At 43.2% G+C, this 19,123-nt stretch overlaps 1 protein-coding gene across 4 annotated transcripts in view; it reads left to right on the top strand.

Moving 5' to 3' along the window:
* Positions 1–19,123, top strand: part of LOC147892238 (inositol hexakisphosphate and diphosphoinositol-pentakisphosphate kinase VIP2-like) — a 248,985-nt gene that overhangs the window by 167,850 nt on the left and 62,012 nt on the right. For all 4 annotated transcript variants that reach the window (XM_087388899.1, XM_087388900.1, XM_087388901.1 and 1 more), the window contains 5 exons: positions 13,705–13,779; positions 13,893–13,978; positions 14,090–14,293; positions 14,393–14,492; positions 15,594–15,664. In XM_087388899.1, the coding sequence (XP_087245025.1) occupies positions 13,705–13,779; positions 13,893–13,978; positions 14,090–14,293; positions 14,393–14,492; positions 15,594–15,664 (536 nt within the window). The remainder of the gene's footprint in view (positions 1–13,704; positions 13,780–13,892; positions 13,979–14,089; positions 14,294–14,392; positions 14,493–15,593; positions 15,665–19,123) is intronic.

Genomic DNA, 19,123 nt, shown 5'->3' with positions numbered 1-19,123 from the left:
GATACATCGAGGGACAGCAAACAAGATCAGCCTTTTGCTGCCGGGACAAGATCAGGGAATAGAGAGATGCATGGTCACTTTCTTGAGTTTGCACTCCTTGCTACAGCTTGCAATGAAGAGCCTTTGTGCCATAAAGATGCTTTTGACAGCAAAGAGTGGATGGATATAATGAAAGCTGAGTCACAATCCATTGCCAAAAATGACACATGGGAATTAGTAGATCTCCCCCCCGGCAAGCATGCCATTGGTACCCGGTGGGTGTACAAATTAAAAAGGAAATCTGATGGCAGTATAGATCGACACAAAGCCCGTCTTGTTGCAAAAGGGTATGCTCAACAACAAGGCATTGACTTTGAGGAGACATTTGCTCCCACATCAAGGATTACTACTATTAGATATGTCAATTCCATTGCAGCCCATGACCATTGGCAAGTGCATCAACTTGACATCAAGACTGCTTTTCTTCATAGGGATCTGTAGGAAGAAGTCTATGTTACACAACCTCCTAGCTTTGAGGTTGTTAATTCTGAAAACAAGGTATGCCGGCTCAGAAAAGTCCTTTATGGTTTGAAGGAGGCACCCAGGGCATGGTATGCCAAAATTCATGCACACTTACTATCCCTTGGTTTTCAGAATAGCCCCACATAACCCACTCTTTATGTCCGTGGGAGTGGATCTGATTTTTTAGTGCTGATTTTATATGTGGATGATATGCTCATCACGGGCCCAGATACTTAGCATATTGCAGCTTTCAAGACTGATTTGCAGCAGATTTTTGAAATGTCAGACATGGGACAGCTCCACTATTATTTGGGCATTCAGTTTGCTCATGTTGAGGGGGATATCATGATGTCATAGTCCAAGTATATTGGACAGCTCCTTGATCGTTTTCAGTTGGAGGATTGCAAGCCAATCTCTACTCTAGTGGACCCTGGCTTCAAATTCTCAGCTCATGATGGGAGCCCACCATGTGATATCACTCTTTATCAGCAGGCTGTTGGATGCCTTATTTATTTATGTCACACCAGACGTGACTTACAGTATGCAGTATCTCAGCTCAGCAGATTCATGCACATGCCCAGCTCAAGCATTGGTAGGCAGTGAAGAGAGTTTTCAGATATCTTAAAGGCACTCAGAATTTAGCCCTCTTCTATGGTGATCAGGGCTCACTTACCATGCATGCTTACACGGATAGTGACTGGGCAGGTTGTTCCGACACGAGAGCGTCACATACCGGCAATCGTTTTTTGCTTGGCAATTCATGTATCTCTTGGCTTAGCAAGAAGCAACCAACAGTTGCCACATCTAGCTGTGAGGCTGAGTACAGGGCAGCTTCCACCGCTACAGTAGAGTGTGTTTGGCTTCGACAGCTACTTACAGATCTTGGTATTCGCCAGACATCCACCACTATGGTCTATACTAACAGCCAGAGTGCTTTGGCCATTGTGTGTAACCCAGTGTTTTATGCGCGTACCAAGCATATTGAAGTTTACTATCATTATGTTCGAGAGCGGTTGTCAGCAGGAGACATAGAGTTGTCTTATCTTCCCACAGAGGACAACATAGCAGATATGTTTACAAAGGCACTTCCTCATCCCAAGATCGAAGTCTTCCGCTAGGCTTTACACTTGGTTCGCTTTGTTACGTGATCTGACATACCTTGTACATTCATAGGTGGCTATATCCTTTTGGATGAATATGTGCCACCATGATCAGAAAATACCAGGTATTCTGAGACGTCTAGAATACTTCAGCCCATACCATGGAGGGGGGTTTGTAGGCCATCTTCTCCCAGTTCTAGTGATGCCCTATGGGCCTTGTTATGTGCCTTGTAGGCATAGGTATAGGCACTTAGTTTATTTTGTGCCTTTTATGCCACATAGGACACTTAGTCCTATGTGACACCTAGGACCCTTAGTTTTAGGGTGTAGATACAAGTACTATGTACTTCTCTTTTCTATTACACTAGTTGACATGAGGGCTGTGACTCTTCAACTCTTTGTACCTTGCACTTGCTCTTTCATTCAACAATCCTACATCTACTACTTTGAGGTTGGTTGCAGGTGACAATGCCTACCATTATTCCTTTGACCAGCTGGTTGCTCTCTTACTATAGGAGGAACAAAGCCATGTACACTGAAATGCTTCTATGGCTTGTGATCAAGCCTTTGCTGCCCATCATAAAAACAAAGGCAAAGGCAAGGTTTCAGCTGGTAAACCCCCTTATTCACATGCTGGTCACTCCCATGATGCTTGTTCTTCTGGGGATAAGAAGACAAAGAGATGCAACTATTGCAAAAAGCTAGGCATGACATTTCTGAATGCATGAAGAGAATTGCATCTGAGAAGAAGAGAGAGTGTTGTCTTGGAGTATCTGGTTCCCCTAGTCCAGATGATCGACATGAGTCAGCTAATCTTGCACATGACCAGCATTGGGCTTTTCTTGTTACATGTACTATATCCCTAATGTTCATGATGCCTGGATGACATTTTCTGATGTATCTGATGCCTTGTTCTTTTATAGTGGTGCTAGCAAGCGCATCGCTTCCTGCCGGAAGTTATTCAGCTCAGTTGAGCATGCATCCAAGGGGGGGACAGTTACATGTGCCAATAATGCGTCTGATACAGTGAAAGGCATTGGGCAAGTTGCTCTTATATCTATTTCTGGTAGTCTAGTCACTATAGAGAATGTGCTTTATGTTCTTGGCATTCGCAAGAACCTTATCTCTATCTCAGCCATAGCTACTTGTGGCTATCAGGTTCTCTTTGATGGTGTTAGGTGTGCAAGATGCACCAACTCTCCCATCCTTGGGAAATGAAGAATGGTGCATTTTCCAAGCAAGCAAGCTTCACAGACCTGTTTTGAAGGCATATGCATTTTGGGAACATCAACAACTATACCATCCTTATGTAACTTCACGAGAGCCCCAAAGTTGAGGTGACAAAACCTCTCATGCCACAAATGAGTATCTGCCATGGTAGAACAATTAGTAGCATAGGCATTTGCATCTGCAAGTCCAGCATCATCCAAAGATCTATCATAGGCATCAAGTCTGTAGAGCCCTCTAATCAATGTCCTAGTCAACACCATACTAAAGACATGTTTGTGGACCCGTGCAAGTTGCAGCTCATAGAGGATTTTATTATTTTGTCACATTCATTGATGACTTCATCAGATATACTTAGATTTTTGCCGTGAAATCCAAATCTGAAGTTTGTGCATGCTTCAAGCATTTTATTGCCTTGGTTGAGAATGAGAGCGGGCTGAAAATTGCCCACATTAATACAGACAAGGGGGTTGAATATATGTTCAAAGGAAGTTGCTGATTTTTTGGCCTCACATGGCATACATAGTCAATGCATTGTGCCTTACACTCCTAAGCAGAATCCGTGGCTGAGAGAAAGAATAGATCAGTCATGGAGATGGCTAGGTGTATGTTGAAAGCCAAGCAGTTGCGTAACAAGTTGTGGTTGGATGCCGTTATGTTGGCGAGTTACATTTTGAACAGATGTCCCACAACGGCAGTGAAGACCATCACACCTTGTGAGGCTTGGACAAGTCATAAGCCCAGGATTTCTCACACGAGGACTTTTTAATGCTTGGCATATGCACAACTTTGTGCCTTCTCAGACACGTACAAAGTTGGATGATAAAGCTGCCAAATGCATTTGTATTGGGTATAGCTCAGAGAACAAGGGCTACAAGCTCTATCAGCCTTGCACGGGCAAGGTTTTTGTTAGTAGGGATGTTGTGTTTGACGAATCTTCTACTATGCCTTTGCTGGACTTTCAAAAACAGCCCATTGTTGATGTCCCTGATCTCTTTGGCACTGTAATGCCTTTGTTTGTGTCAGACTCTGATGATGATGTCACATTTGAGGTTGCTCCTCCCTCATCTATTGGTCATTTTGCAGCCTCATGTGCAGCCTGAAATTTAGCATGATTTCCAGCCTGATATACCTCAGCTTGATCATGATATTGTTCACAAGGGTGTTGATCAGGAGAGAGCTGAAATACAGGAGCCCTAAAAGGTCCCCTGTTGGTTCCTTAACACACATTAAAAGACAGCAAAAATGATACTCCTCTACCAGCCCGTACTAGAGCAGCTATTCAGAAAGAGCATGCTAATATGGTTGCTTGTGCATTGGTTGCTACAGCATGCAATGAAGAGCCATGATGCCATAAGGATGCCTTTTAGAATGAATGTTGGTTCAAGGCCATGCAAGCTGAATTGGATTCTATCGATCAGAATAATACTTGGGAGTTGGCAAAAATGCCATTGGAACTAAGTGGGTTTATAAGATTAAACAGGAAGCATGGATTCATTGATATTGATTTGGCTGGCTCTTCGGTGGTTCTTCATGCATCTCTTGGTTCAGCAAGATGCAAACTACAATTGCTACTTCTAGCTATGAAGCTGAGTACAGAGCAGCTTTTAGAGCTAGAGTGGAGTGTGTTTGGCTTTGGAAGTTACTTGCAGATCTTCATGCATGCTTCTACCGTCATTTTCATTGATAGTCAGGGTCCTTTGGCTTTTGCACGATGGAATCTATTTTTCCATGCCCGCACAAAGCATATGTAGAGCGAGATTATTAGCAAGTGATATTCAATTGTCTTTATGTTCCCACTGAAGATAACTTGGCAGATCTTTTTACGAAGGCTCTTCCTCGACCTAAGTTTGAAGCCTTTCCGCAAGCTTTAAACTTAGTAACTTTTGTGATTTGATCTGTTGTACTCTGTACAGTCATTGGTTGCTATTTTCTTGTAGGATTAACATGTGCAACCATGGCATTATATATTCAGGTATTCTGAGACACGTCTAGGATACTTCAGCCCATACCATGGAGGGGAGTTTGTAGGCCATTCTATGGGCTATCCATAGGTGCCACTCATTCCTTGGTATTTGCCTTGTAGGCCTAGTTACAGTCAGTTAGGTTAGTTGGTACAGTTAGTACATGTATCACGTAGGACACTTGGTCCAATTAGGACACTTTGCCCTAGGGTTTTGTTATATTGGGTCTCTCTTGTACTTTCACTCAGTTCTGCAGCAATTTATTACAACAGCTCGTTTTTGTCTTCATTCGCTCATTGCTTGAGCTTCCATTCCTTGCCCTAGCCTACAGTTAACCCTTATTGAGATTTGCCTTCATAATACCCCCCTCAAACCGAAGGTAAGGGTTGACATAAAATAACAAATTGTCAAAATGGCAGTACTTGACGAACAATGAATATTCAAAACAAAGAGTCTCACTAACAAAAGTCGGAAATGCAGCCTAAAGAGAGGGTAGGTGCTCAAATGAAAGCCCTCAGAAACACAAAGAAAGGGAGTTCCTTACAAAGAGACTTTAGTTGGGAAATGACACTCTATTTAGCCAATAGTGAAAGGCTCATCATAAAGAAAACTAAAGCTCAAACATCAAAACCTGAACTACTGTAAATAATTTTCTGCTCAAAAGGCATAGTCATCATCATGTGTGTTGGGTTCAGTTTTGACACATACTCCAGGAAATTTGCTTGTTCCAGTGTTTGCAGTATTATTATTCTCAGCATCAGTCCTCTTTTCGAAGCAAAAAATCTTTTTTGTGACCAGGTTTGCCACATCGTTCACGGTCTGCCTTCTTAAATTTTTTGCTCTTACGAGAATGCTTCTTGCTAATGTTGGGGTAAAGGCACATTGCCACCCTTTAAAAGTTATGACCCCTATAACTGTCTTAAGACAGTCATAGGGTGAATACCTAATCCTAATAAAACTTTTGAGTTTGTGGCGTGGCTCAACACTTTTTACACACCCACACTTCTTGTGTCTCCCTCTCCTAACGTTCCACCTCCCTCTCTTTCCCTCACAAGTGGTATCAGAGCCACTCTCTCCCTCTCACTCCGGTCTACCCCTCCCTCTCCCCTCGGGCCTCGTGCCCTCTGTCAGCAGTAGCGAGCAGGGCGCGGCAGCAGCGAGCAGGGCAGCAGCAAGCCAGGGCGCCGCTGCGCGCAGCAGGCGCGCGAGCAGCTAGCTGCTACCCGCCTACCGGCGGCCGCAACGCGCAGCACCGGCCGCACGCAACTAGGCTGCACAGGCAGCTGGTCGCGATCGCAACCAGCCGCGAGAGGTATAGCCAGTCGTACCGACTGTACGGAAGCCGTACAGGCAGCTGTACCGGCTGTACGAACGCGTGCACGTACAGGCAGCCGTACCGGCTGTACCCTCAACCAGAAATTTGACGATTTTTTTTTGGGGATCCGTGCCCTCGTAGGTACAGGGTACAGCAGGTACCCTGCGCAGGTACAGAAGGTACAGCAGGCACAGATTTTTTTTGGGGAAGAAGGAAAAGAGTGAGAGCACTCTGCCCTTTTGCGTGATACTTGCAAGCACACGCAGGTACAGAAGTACGAGGGTTTTTTTTTTTTTTGGATGCATTCCTGGAATTTTTTTTTCAGTTCTAAAACTATGTGTTTGAGGTACAGCAAGTACACTCGTATCCCTCGTGCTTGAGGTGACTAGTGCCACAGTGTGTGGTAGTTGCACAGTTATTTTTTCGGGAAGGTCAGATGCCTTAATTTGCAAAGGGCTTTTATGCTTTTGCTGAGTGCAAATCTCAGTTTTCGGGTGACAATTTCAAAGGGCTTTTGCTTGGAAGTGTATGCAGTGTATGCCTTGAGGCAGTGTGGAGCCAGGGTGCCCACATTGGTCTCGTTTTCCGCAGTGTATCAGTGACATTTCTTTGCAGGTCACATTTTGTGTACGGCACTTAGAAAATCTCAGTTGAGCCACGCTTGGCCAGGGCGCATCGAGTTTACTCGGTCCCTAACTGTCCATCGTTGACAGTGCTCAAAAGATCTTCTTTTTTGGTGTTTGTACGTTGGGATCTGTGTTGCTACTGTGCACACAGGCAGTTTATGCATTACATTGTCAGGTGAAGGTGCCAGGAGAGCGCTATATTTTGTATGCTACCTCAGTGTTGAGGGTGTTTATCACTTGGTACAGGTGTCAAATCAAGGGGCTTTTGCCCAGATTTTGCTTGTGAGCACTTGAGTTACTGTTTGAGAACTTCAGATGCCTTTTATCCCCTTGGCAGAAGGGTGATTGCTTGGGATTTGTCCCATACTTTGTTGCAGGTTTGTGACAGGCTGAGGTGTTTGGAGCCTTTTTTTTCAGGGGACAAAACAGTGTATGACAAGTGGTTTGTGCATATAAAATCAGTGCAATACCTCATCTGAGGTGGGAGAAGTGTCCAGGACAGCAGTGTTTTGTGCTTCGTCAGATGATGATGCACTGATAAAACACTTGTGGAACAGCTGCAGCATTCTGTAGTTACTGTTTTATGTCTATTTGAGCACGGTACTGTGTGTCAGAAGGTACAGTGACTGGAGGGAAAATTTTCTGTTTTGCTGCAGATTTTTTGACAGTAAAAAAACAGCACTATTGTGAGTGCTCCTGGCTCTTGATAGAGCAGGTTTTCTGAGAAATCAGAATTTTATTTAGTCATTTTTTGACTTACAGGGAGTCAGGCACTTTCCTTGTTTGATATGGCATCAGGGGGAAGTGAATCCTCAATACTGAACATAAAGAAATTGGAAGGGGCACACAATTATGCATTATGGGCAGAACAGTGTTTGAATGTACTTCTGCTAAAGAAGATTTCTAAGCCCATAAGGGTGAAGGGTGTCAAGCCATCTGGGATGGCAGATGATGAGTGGGAGGAGCTTGATTTGTCCGCAAGGGCGGCTATCATGCTTACTCTCACTGATTCTCTTGTGTTCAATGTTCAGGCAGAAAAGACCTCTTATGGCCTATGGCAGAGGCTAGAAGAGTTGTATGCCCAAAAGAGCTCAGCCAGTAAGGTTTATTGGTTGAAGAAGCTTGTCGACCTTCGCATGAAGGAAGGTACAGCTATGACCTCACACTTGAGTGAGTTCAATGCCATCTTTACACAGCTTATCGCACAGGGATTGAACCTTGTTGTGGAGTTCAAGGCTACTTTCTTGTTGTGTACCCTTCCTGAGAGTTGGGACACTTTCAAGACCACTTTGTCAAATTCAAATGTCACTCTTATGTATGCTGATGTGGAGAGCTCTCTCCTTATGGAGGAGATGAGCAGGAAGAATAATATGGGCAGCAAGTCTTCCAATGCTTTGCAGGTACAGGAAAGAGGTAGGACTCAGCAGAAGGGGAGATCTGCTGGCAAGTCCAAATCCCGCAGTCATTCCCGTGGCAAAAAGGATATTGAATGCTTTTACTGTGGCAAGAAGGGACATGTGAAGTCTAAGTGCTTCAAGTTTATACGGGATCAGAAAGCCAAGAAGGATGAAACAAAGGATGCAGGAAATGCAAGCAAAGGCAAAGGCAAGGCCAAGGCAAATGACTTGGATGCAGTGAATGTTGCAGCAGAGGACAGTGACAGTGACAGACATGATGTATTATGTTCTTCTTCTGTAATTGCACATACATTGGTTGTTGATGGCCATGACATGCACACCTGGCTCTTTTCATGTTACGCCTCATAGGGAGTGGTTTACTTCCTACACAGGTACTCATGGAGTTGTTCACCTTGGGAACAACTATGCATGTCAGATTTCAGGGATTGGTAGTATACAGATAGTATTCCCTGACGGACGCATATTTATGCTTGATGGTGTTCGCCATGTGCCGCAAATCAAGAAAAATCTGATTAGCACTGGCTTGTTGGATGACAGTGGTTACCACACCACATTTGGGGATTCCAAATGGGTGATTACTGATGGCCAGGTTGTAGTGGCTGAGGGTTATAAGAGTGATACCTTGTACCCTCTTTATGTTTCCAGTGTAGGTAATCATGTTGTTGCCATAACCGAGCTGCCAAAGGTTTCATTGTGGCATAGCCGGTTGGGACACATGTCCGTTAAAGGAATGCAAGAACTGTCACGTTTGGGTTATCTGCCGTCTCTTTCATTTTCAGATTTGCCTACTTGTGATCATTGCATTTTTGAAAAGCATTCTATGACTTCTCATAAGAGGAGAACTCCCCAGAATAGAGCACCGCTTGATCTAGTGCACACTGATTTGTGTGAGATGCCACAGCTATCACTAGGGGGTGCAAAGTATTTCATTACTTTTATTGATGATGCCACACGCAAAGTGTGGGTCTATTTCTTGAAGCATAAGAGCGATGCCTTAGATGCTTTCAAGAAGTTTGTCGCTCAGGTTGAGAATCGGACAGGACGCAGGCTGAAATGCCTCAGATCCGATAATGGGGGTGAGTATGTGTCACATGCTTTTGTACAGTTATGCGAAGCTAAGGGCATTAAACAGGAACTCACAGCCCCTCATAATGCATCTCAAAATGGTGTGAGTGAGCAGATGAATCGAACTATTCAGGAGAAAGTTCGATGTATGTTGTCTTATGCTGCATTGCCCCATGGCTTTTGGGCAGAAGCCGTGCAAACAGCAGTTCACCTAATTAACAGGTCGCCGAACAAGGCTTTGGAGTTGAAAGTGCCAGAGGAGGTGTGGTCTAGCAAGCCACCTTCATATAAGCACTTACGTGTGTTTGGCTGCGAGTGCTTTGCTCATGTACGAAAAGAACTACGCACCAAACTGGAGCCAAAGTCTTTCAGATGCATCTTCATGGGTTACGGTGACGAAGGTGAAATGGGGTACAGGTTATGGGATCCTGTCAAACGGAAGATTATACACAGCAATGACGTCATCTTTAAAGAGGATAGTGTACACAAAGAACCCATGCAACCTGTGGAATACAGGAGGGTTGTTTATGATGATGTCGGACAGCAAAGAATGCCCATTAATATGCAGCAGCAGGCTGCTGTAAATAACCCTGTTCAAGAGGGTATACAGGCTGAAAATCAGCCAGACAATTTTGCCAATGATGCACCACTGGATATGCCAGCAAATGGCACTGTAGAACAGCCAAATATGGTGGTACAGCCACCCGTCATGCATGACGAAAAGGCTAGACAGCAGCCTAATACAGAGCATTTTGTTAGGAGGAGCACCCGTGTACAACGACCTCCTGACAGGTTTGTTCCAGGAGCCAATAATGTGGCTGATTTTATCATGCTGACAGATTGTGGTGAGCCTTCCAGCTTCAGGGAAGCTATGGGAAGAACAGAGAAAAGGAAGTGGGAGAAAGCCATGCAGTCAGAAATGGACTCCCTACTTCAAAATGATACATGGGACTTGGTGCAGCTACCTGCAGGCAGAAAGGTTTTGCCGTGCAAGTGGGTTTACAAAGTCAAAGTGGATTCAAATGCTTTACCGAGGTATAAGGCCAGATTGGTTGCCAAGGGATTTAAGCAGGAGAAGGGCATTGACTTTGATGAGATCTTTTCCCCTGTAGTCAAGATGACTACTTTGAGAGCAATGTTAGCTCTTGTTGCTCATGAGGACATGGATTTATGTTAGATGGATGTGAAGACTGCTTTTCTTCACGGAGATCTCCATGATGAGATCTACATGAGTCAGCCAGAGGGATATGCTGTTAAAGGGAAAGAGCAGCTTGTGTGTGTGTAAGCTCAAGAGGAGCTTGTATGGACTGAAGCAGGCGCCAAGAGAATGGTACAAGAAGTTTGATGCCTTCATGCAGTCCCAAGGGTATCATAGGTGTGAGACCGATCACTGCTTGTACACCAAACGGGCAAAGGATGGCAGTTTGATGCTACTCATTCTATATGTGGATGACATGCTGATTGCCAGCAAATCTCAGCAGGAGATTATTGCTTTGAAGAAGCAACTATTTAAGTCTTTTGACATGAAAGACTTGGGTGATGCAAATCACATACTAGGTATGCGGATTACTCGTGACAGGTCTAAGGGACTTTTGTTTCTGTCACAGGAAGAGTACATTGGCAAGGTACTGCAAAGGTTTAACATGGAGGGGGGGAAGTCTATTAGTACCCCGTTGCCTCCTCATTTAAAACTCAGCAGTAAGGACAGCCCCAGATCAGATGATGATAAGGCTGAGATGGCCAAGGTTCCGTATGCATCTGCAGTTGGTTCTTTGATGTATGCCATGGTTGCCACTCGTCCGGATATTGCTTTTGCGGTGGGAGTCATCAGCAGGTATATGGCAAATCCAGGCAAGCGGCACTGGGAAGCAGTGAAAGGTGTCTTGAGGTATCTCAAGGGTACCAAAGACTTGTGCATATGCTATGGTAGGCAGGATGCATTGGTGCATGGTTTTACAGATGCAGACTATGCAGGGAATGCAGAAAACCGGAAGTCTACTACCGGTTATATTTTCACATTTGCAGGAGGTGCTATATCATGGGTGTCTCGGTTGCAGAAATGCATTGCACTGTCAACCACTGAAGCTGAATATGTTGCAGCCACTGAGGCTTGCAAGGAAGCAATATGGCTTACTCGGCTGGTGGGAGATTTGGGCATTACAGGAGATATGCCAGTTTTGCATTGTGATAGTCAGAGTGCTATCATGTTGGCAAAGAATCCGGTCTTTCATCAGAAGACCAAGCACATAGATGTGAAATACCATTTCATCAGGGAGGTACTGGAAGACAAGCGGCTTGAGCTTGTGAAGGTGCATACTGATGATAATCCTGCAGATTTGCTCACTAAGAGCTTGCCTACAGAGCGGTTTGCACATTGTCGCCACATCATGGGATTAGGATGAGACCATTCTTATTTTATGGTCTTGTATACAATAACTGTATATTGCTGTAATTTTTATTATTTTCTCCCCTTTAGGCACATTGGCCTTTAGGTGGGAGGTTGTTGGGGTAAAGGCACATTGCCACCCTTTAAAAGTTATGACCCCTGGATACCTAATCCTAATAAAACTTTTGAGTTTGTGGTGTGGCTCAATACTTTTTACACACCCACACTTCTTGTGTCTCCCTCTCCTAACGTTCCACCTCCCTCTCTTTCCCTCACAGCTAAAATACACACACTTTTGACCTTCATATGGGGATGTATTTTGGCGTCTCTGTCCATCCAGTAGGGTGGAAAAGCATCTCATTCAAGTTCACATCATTACTAAGATGAAGTATTTCGATGATATCATTGTAAGCCGGTGGTAAACTATACAACATCACAACTTTTGAGTCATCTTCATCTACACGTACTTCCAGATCCGCCAACTCTTTCGTGATAGCTCGTAGCTTGCTCAAATGCTCTCCTAGCTTAACTTTCGCAGACATCCTCAACCCGAAAAGCTCTTGTTTAAGAAGCCTCAGTAGCTATCCAATTTTTAGATGCGTGCTTCATTGACTCTTGGTAGTGATTGTACTTACTCCCTATAGCCCTTTCAAGAAACCATGAACCAAATACTCTACTTCATTAGATAAAGTTGCAAACCAAGCTACCGTGCGGGGAAGTTTATGCCAGCAAACTTCTTAAGATTTTTTGAGCCTTCATGCATAGAGTCCATCCCCACAGCTCTCATACCACATGTTGGTGAGAACTCAAAATCTATGCATGCAATAAACTTGACTCAGAAATACAAAGATGGAAGGGGAGTTTCGAAATAATAGATAACGCCAAGTCAGTGATATATTCCAATGAGCAACGAAAGAAACAATATCACTGTCTCCTCAAACTTCTTAGAAAACTACATCATCAAGAACTATTCAGCTAATATAGCGACACCAAGCAAACATGTACGTTGTAGATATACATGTTTATAGTCAGACATGGGCTGAGAGAGCTTGGAGCCAGCCAATAATCTATGAGAAGATGTGTCTCAAATGCAAGATTACAAACCACCAAAGAGACCTGGCCAAACTGCGAGTGAGAGCTCACACCAAACGGGTGCTATTAGCTCATGTGATACCACCTTTGCATGCGGCATTGCCATGTGTTCTACCAAATAATCCCATGCGCGCTTGTTATTAACCCCTAACAATGTTTTCCTTTCTAACAATCATTCTGTCTTTTTCCCAATACCGCAAAAGAAATGTAAGAGAGCGAGGGAAGGGAGAAAGCACTAATGATTTGAAGTGGATAGGAAAAGAGTTGAATAGTTAACTTCAGATTTGAGACAATTGATCAATAGAGGGAGCTACGATGGGAAAGGGGCGAATAGATAGAAAAAGGACCTTGGGTGGAAATGGCAGCTAACTCATAGCTGCCGGGGAACCCCGTTCTGTAGCTGTGGAACGCTAGAACTGCGTTCCCTTCTGAAATGGTTATGAACACCTATGGAACGTCATACTTGTGGAACAGGTATGGAACGCTGGAGAACACCTATGGAACATCTAGGGGAACCTTCCGTATGCAGTTCCCCAACCTAAGTCTTGTTTATCATTAGGATTTTGTTTATGTCCGAAGTTCCTCACTCCAAATTTGGAGTCCCGATTCATTTATCAACAGAATTTTGTTTATGTCTTGATATCCTGACTCCAAATTTCGTCCAAAAGCGGTTGTGCAGATAATGCGTTTTTTATGAGTATGGTGATGTGGCGTTCCCTTCCCGTTCCCGTCATCTAGGATTTTGGCGTTCCCGTTCCCTAGGGGGTTGGCGTTCTGTTCGTGTGCATGTTGACTAGTAACTATGAGCTGACTACTATAACACGTTTCCGGATCGATTTTCCGAGCTCATTTCTTTGGGGATGTTTGGCATGAATGGTTCGGAGAAATTTTATTTTTTTATTTTGGGGTTGGGTATTTGCATGTTGATGTTGGTTTGCTTCCTGATGTAGTGTTTTGTACAGCTTGGATACTCCGATTAGCGATTGAGCTACTTCAATTGGTTCTTCCAGGTCAGGTACCCTGTACTTCTAACTCCAACAGAAAAGGAAATGGCCAGGGAGGTTTGTGTAGCTTTTGGCCAAGCGGTAAGGTTTTTGCCATATTGGTTGAAATCCATGCTAGAGGACTATATGAACTTGCTGCATTAAGAAGTGTTTAGTTACAATATGACATGTTCTACTTTTTTTTTTGGAGACAGGTGTGTGGGTTTGATCTTCTAAGATCACAAGGGCGTTCCTATGTTTGTGACGTTAATGGATGGAGTTTTGTCAAAAATTCATACAAGTAATCTTGCAATTGTCTCTCCAATCTGAAAAAGTAATAAACTCTAGTGGGGGTGCATCTGGATCTTGCCAGTGATGATGACCATCGTTTATTTGTATTGTGTTATTGTAGATATTATGATGATGCAGCTTGCGTTTTGAGGAAAATGTTCTTGGATGCAAAGGCACCACATCTTTCTTCAACTCTTCCACCCTCTTTGCCATGGAATTGCACGGAACCTGTGCAAGGAAAAATTACTAGGCAGGGTAGCTCTGTGATGTCAGGGACTTTTGGCCAGTCAGAGGAACTGCGATGTGTCATTGCGGTATTAAGGCAGTAAGTATGACTATAATATTTTGTGCTTTATCTTTTTCCCTCGGTTGATAATCTTTTTGCTTGCACGAGGTGACGGAACTCAATATATATGGCTTTTAGTGGTGATCGGACTCCTAAGCAAAAGGTTAAGATGAAAGTAACACATGAACGCTTATTGAACCTGATGCTCAAATACAATGGTGGAAGGCCTAGGGCTGAGGTATGCTGGCCTACTTTTAATTTCTTTTGCATCTTACTTCAATAAGGTTCCAACTCTTCTTCTCTTAGTTGATTCGAAACAGACTTTCATCTAAATCGTTTTCCTTTGTAGAAATGGATGCTCAAGCATGTCTGGCTGTGTGGATTTGTATGTGTAAGACCATATGTTTATACTATGGTCTACACCTATTGTTGGGCGCTGGTCATGTCGATGGGGATGTCATATTAGCTAGTCTTGCTATGCGTGATGTAGGTTCATGGTTTTTGAACCTTATGAATGACCATCATGAGATTGAATCTGCATGGTGTGTTCTTTGGGCATGTTTCTGCATTTATCTACATAGATCTTGTTTCTTTGCTTCAATTCATTGACGGGAAATTAAGTTCTTTTTTTTGGTCAAGTAATGGTGTCAAGCTAGTCATTAGGAAAAAAGGGAGCTCATTTTGGGGCCTTTTAGCCAAGAAAGAAAACAGCCCTTCACCAATCAAAGGAGAGCCAACGTAATGTTGAAAAATTTAGAAAAAGGAAAACAAAAGAAATGTGGTCGAGTTTGCATTCAATGAGAACACTTGAGCTACTTTATTATCTCTGACGTACGGTGCAGAATTTGGTATTTCTGACATCACCAGCATGTCCAGAATGGGCCAAAACCTCCGGAAAGCCGAAACGCCGAAAACCGGGCCTCGGAGGCCCGAAAAAGGCCAAAAAGGCTCGGAAAGAAACCTGTACAAATGAAAGCGATTTGACAGGTTGGACGCTCCACACGCACCGGTGATGTCAGAAATACCAAATTCTGCACCGTACGTCAGTGGGGTTATGTCATATTTTATTGTTTTAGAGGAAATAAAAATGGAGAAATTGTGAATTTCTCTCAAGGTTCCAAAATGAGCTTCCTTTTTTCCTAATGACTAAATTTTTGGCATACTAGAATTGCGAGGACTTTGAAATTACATGCTATGCTTTAAGGAGGATGATTTGTTTCAAGAAAAGAAAGACTAATGTGGAGCTGAATTAGCTCTTGATCATGTTCCTTTAAAACTAAATTCAGGCAAAGTTGAAATAGTTTGAAATAGAGTAGATGATTGCTGTTTCTAAATGCAGGCAAAGTTGAAGAGTGCGGTTCAGCTACAAGACCTTCTAGATGCTACTCGAATGCTTGTTCCTAAGGCCAGGTTGGATCACCGTCCTGTAAGATCAGCAAAGAACAACATAATTTTCTCTTCGTTTTCGAAGTTTTGTCCTTGTGGTCTTTTATTTGAAAAGAGATTTCAGCTCATCTTTCAGGTTTTCTAAGTGAAAAACGAATAATTAAAGTTGGAATTTTCAGATAAAGAGTCAAATTTCTAGTCCAACTAATAAGCATATTCTCTCTAGTTGCACATAATACATATGGCTCAACACGTTCATTTTTAAAGAGATTTAAAAGGAGTAGCGTGTAGATTTGTCACACTTGAAAGTAGGGAGAGTGGAGATGGTGTGAAAGATTTGTGCGCATCATTCATGCCTCTTCGCTAATGCTGGACATGCCTTTCACAATTTCTTCTCTTCTTAACAGGCTCTACCCACTAGAATCGTTTTATAATTAGTCCAAGCTGCCCCAATTTGAAGGTCAGGGTTCTTTGACCCGTACTGTTCTCTAGATAAAATTCCGCCCACCACCCCAAACCATCACAAAAGGTCAATGATCTTTGCTTCTTATTTCCTCTCAATTTGTGATTCATCTGCGGAGGCCGTGGGTGGAACTACAAGTTTGTATCACACCTCTAACATGGTATTGATGAATTTAGGAAAACTGGGAGAGAAACTCAAGGAGTTGTTCCTGCCATATCATGTGTCGTGTAACTCATGAGTAGCTGAGGTTCTCGTGGGTGCGACGATGCTGCCATTGGAGTGTTGGCATCCATGGAAGATGTTGGAGGCCTGTTGTTGGATGACTCAATGTGGCCTGATGCTAAGATGAAAAAATAGTGGTGCCAAGGAAGGGGCGGGCGCTTGTGTGTGTGAGAGAGAGAGAGAGCAAGAAAGAAAGTCTATTAACGTCCACGGGAGACCAATATGTCTATGGGATAGCAAAAACACCGTCTAGTACATCTGCTTTAGGGAGTGCACATCGCAGCTCCGAGGGAATGCAAAAGCTGTCATGACAAGAGAGATGATTATTTAGTTAATTAATAGTCATTAGAACTTTATTATTGTTAGGCGCCAATTTGATGGTGCGGTTATATGTTTGTATTTATGATCGATCAAGCGGTGTAAATAGTACCGCCAAAACGTTCTACCCAAACGGGAAGTCGGATCGGAATAAGATTTTAAGGGAGTGATCCACCCATCAAGTACCCCCTATAACGGTATCTAGAGCTCCAATCCGATCAAAACAAGTAGCCCAAACGGAGCGTACCAGTTTACAGCAGAAATACAAGAAGAAAAGCTTGAAAAAGAAGGGAAAGGAGGTCATTTTAAGTGTCTTCTCAACACAAACGAAGCGGGAGTCGGATAAGTACCACCACCTCTACAACACTTGAAGTTTGCTGTAAAATAAACCTTCTTTTTTGAAATTACAGCAAGACATTTTCTCTCTTGTATTAATAAAAGGAAAGAATGGAAGGGGAAGGGACATATAACAATGAACTTATTCCTTTTCCTCCATTACCCCAAGGAGAGAGAGAAAGAACACCTTCACCCCCTCTTGAAGAGGATGGATTAGGTGAGAGTTATACACATCTTGAGTATGATAACCCACAAATAGATTTACAGCAGTCTCTCCTTCAAGAACCTACTGATAGGGAGTTCTTCCTTCGTAATGAAAGAAGAAATGAGACCAGCCAAGAACAAGGTGATGAGTTCACGCCTTCAACTCAAAACCCAATACACATGGATTCTAATCCAAGTGCAAGAGAAAGAGAGGAGACTCCTATTGATAAGCTGGTTTTCCAGCTTAGCAATATGATTGAGCAGTCCATTATGACAAGATTAGGGACTAAGAGGACTTTAAACTTCGGGGATGAAGAGTTGAGTAACCCTTCTAAGAGGTCCAAATTCCAACCGCGAGAGAGAATTGAGTTCCCCAAATATGATGGGGCAAGGGAGGCTGACAAAATCCTCAATTGGATTCGTCATTTTGAGCTATAGTTTGCCCATCAAGAAAAGATCGAGCAAGAGAAGCTTGCTCTTGCCACATTGCATCTGCAGAAGGATGCTCTAATGTGGTGGTCCTTGTCACAAACAGGAAAAGAGCCTATTCATGAATGGGCTAAATTTGTGGAGCATCTGAAAGCCACTTTCATGCCACCGAGGCATGAAGAGAATCTAACCTTTCGTTGGGAGAGGTTTAGGCAGTTCGATAATGAGAGTAATGCAGATTTTACAGCCAGATTTTGGAAACTCTCTCTGGAGTTACCCGAAAAGAGTGTGGAAGATAGGAGAAAGAAGTATTTAGCAGCTTTAAGCCCAAAAGTAAGGTACGAGGTTGAAATGTTTAACCTGACCACGCTTAAGGACCTCACTAAGCTGGCTGAAATAGCTGAGAGAAAATTGAATCCTCGTAAACCCTTCAATAAGGAGTATGGGTCATCATCTAAGACCAATAATATACCCACTTTTAGGAAACCAAACCGGTTTAAGAATAATAAAGGGAAGGGTAAAGCTCTTGTAAGGAATGTGAATACCCAATCACGTCCTGGATGGGTGCCATTTCCTCCTATGACTGACGAAGAGAAGAGGAAGTTGATTAAGGAAGGAAAATGTTTCGGTTGTAAGAAACACAAGCCAGGGCACGTATGGCATAAGTGTCCCGTTCTCTTGGCTAAGATTGCCAAGACGAATTTAGTAAAAGGGAAAGCCAAGGCATCCAAGCAGGAGGGTGAGGCTTCTACCTTGTCACCCTCGAAATCTACTGTGACTATTGAGCCAATAGTGAATGCTGTCCATTCAACCATGTCCATTCAGCCAATACCTTTGGGCCTCATGATCTTTTTAAGGTGTATGGATTCGTGAATGGACAGAGAATAGTGGTTCTCCTAGATGATGGATGTAATTATGACTTAGTAAGTGATACATTGGCAAAATTACTCCATCTTAAACCAGAACCTATAAAAAACATGTCGCTTTCAGGAGCTTTTAGGGGACACAATGAAGAAGACACATCCATAGTACGAAATATTCCTTTTCGTATACAAAAATATAGAGATCGAAGGGATTTTCTAGTAGCCCCTTTACAAGACGTTGACATGATACTAGGTAAACCATGGCGGTATGATTTTAACCCTGCTATTCATCCTCATACTCATCATTGTTGCTTTGTACATAAGGATGAAAACATAAGGATTGTAGGGGATCGGGACGTGTATACAATTCCATTGATTACTCCTACCCAAGCGAAAAGATTGGTAAAAAGAGGGGTAGATTGTAATCTTGTGTATATACGGGATTCACGAGATCTTCATATCTCAAAAGAAGATCGGAAGAGAAATGAGTTCCTTAGAGCTTATGAGGATCGATTTTCAAGAGATGACTCATTCGAATTGCCCATGGAGAGAGAAGATGATCATGCCATAGACTTAGAGCGAGGAGCTTCCCCTCCACGTAGAGCCCCATATAGGATGAACAGGATAGAAATGGAGGAGGTAGAAAAA

The sequence above is a fragment of the Dipteris shenzhenensis genome, chromosome 17, assembly GCF_047967505.1.
Source record: "Dipteris shenzhenensis isolate YYH24624 ecotype China chromosome 17, Dip_SZ_1.0, whole genome shotgun sequence".
NCBI lineage: Eukaryota > Viridiplantae > Streptophyta > Polypodiopsida > Gleicheniales > Dipteridaceae > Dipteris > Dipteris shenzhenensis.
The sequence above is the reverse complement of the archived record's forward strand: the minus strand, read 5'-3'. Positions and strand labels throughout refer to the sequence as shown.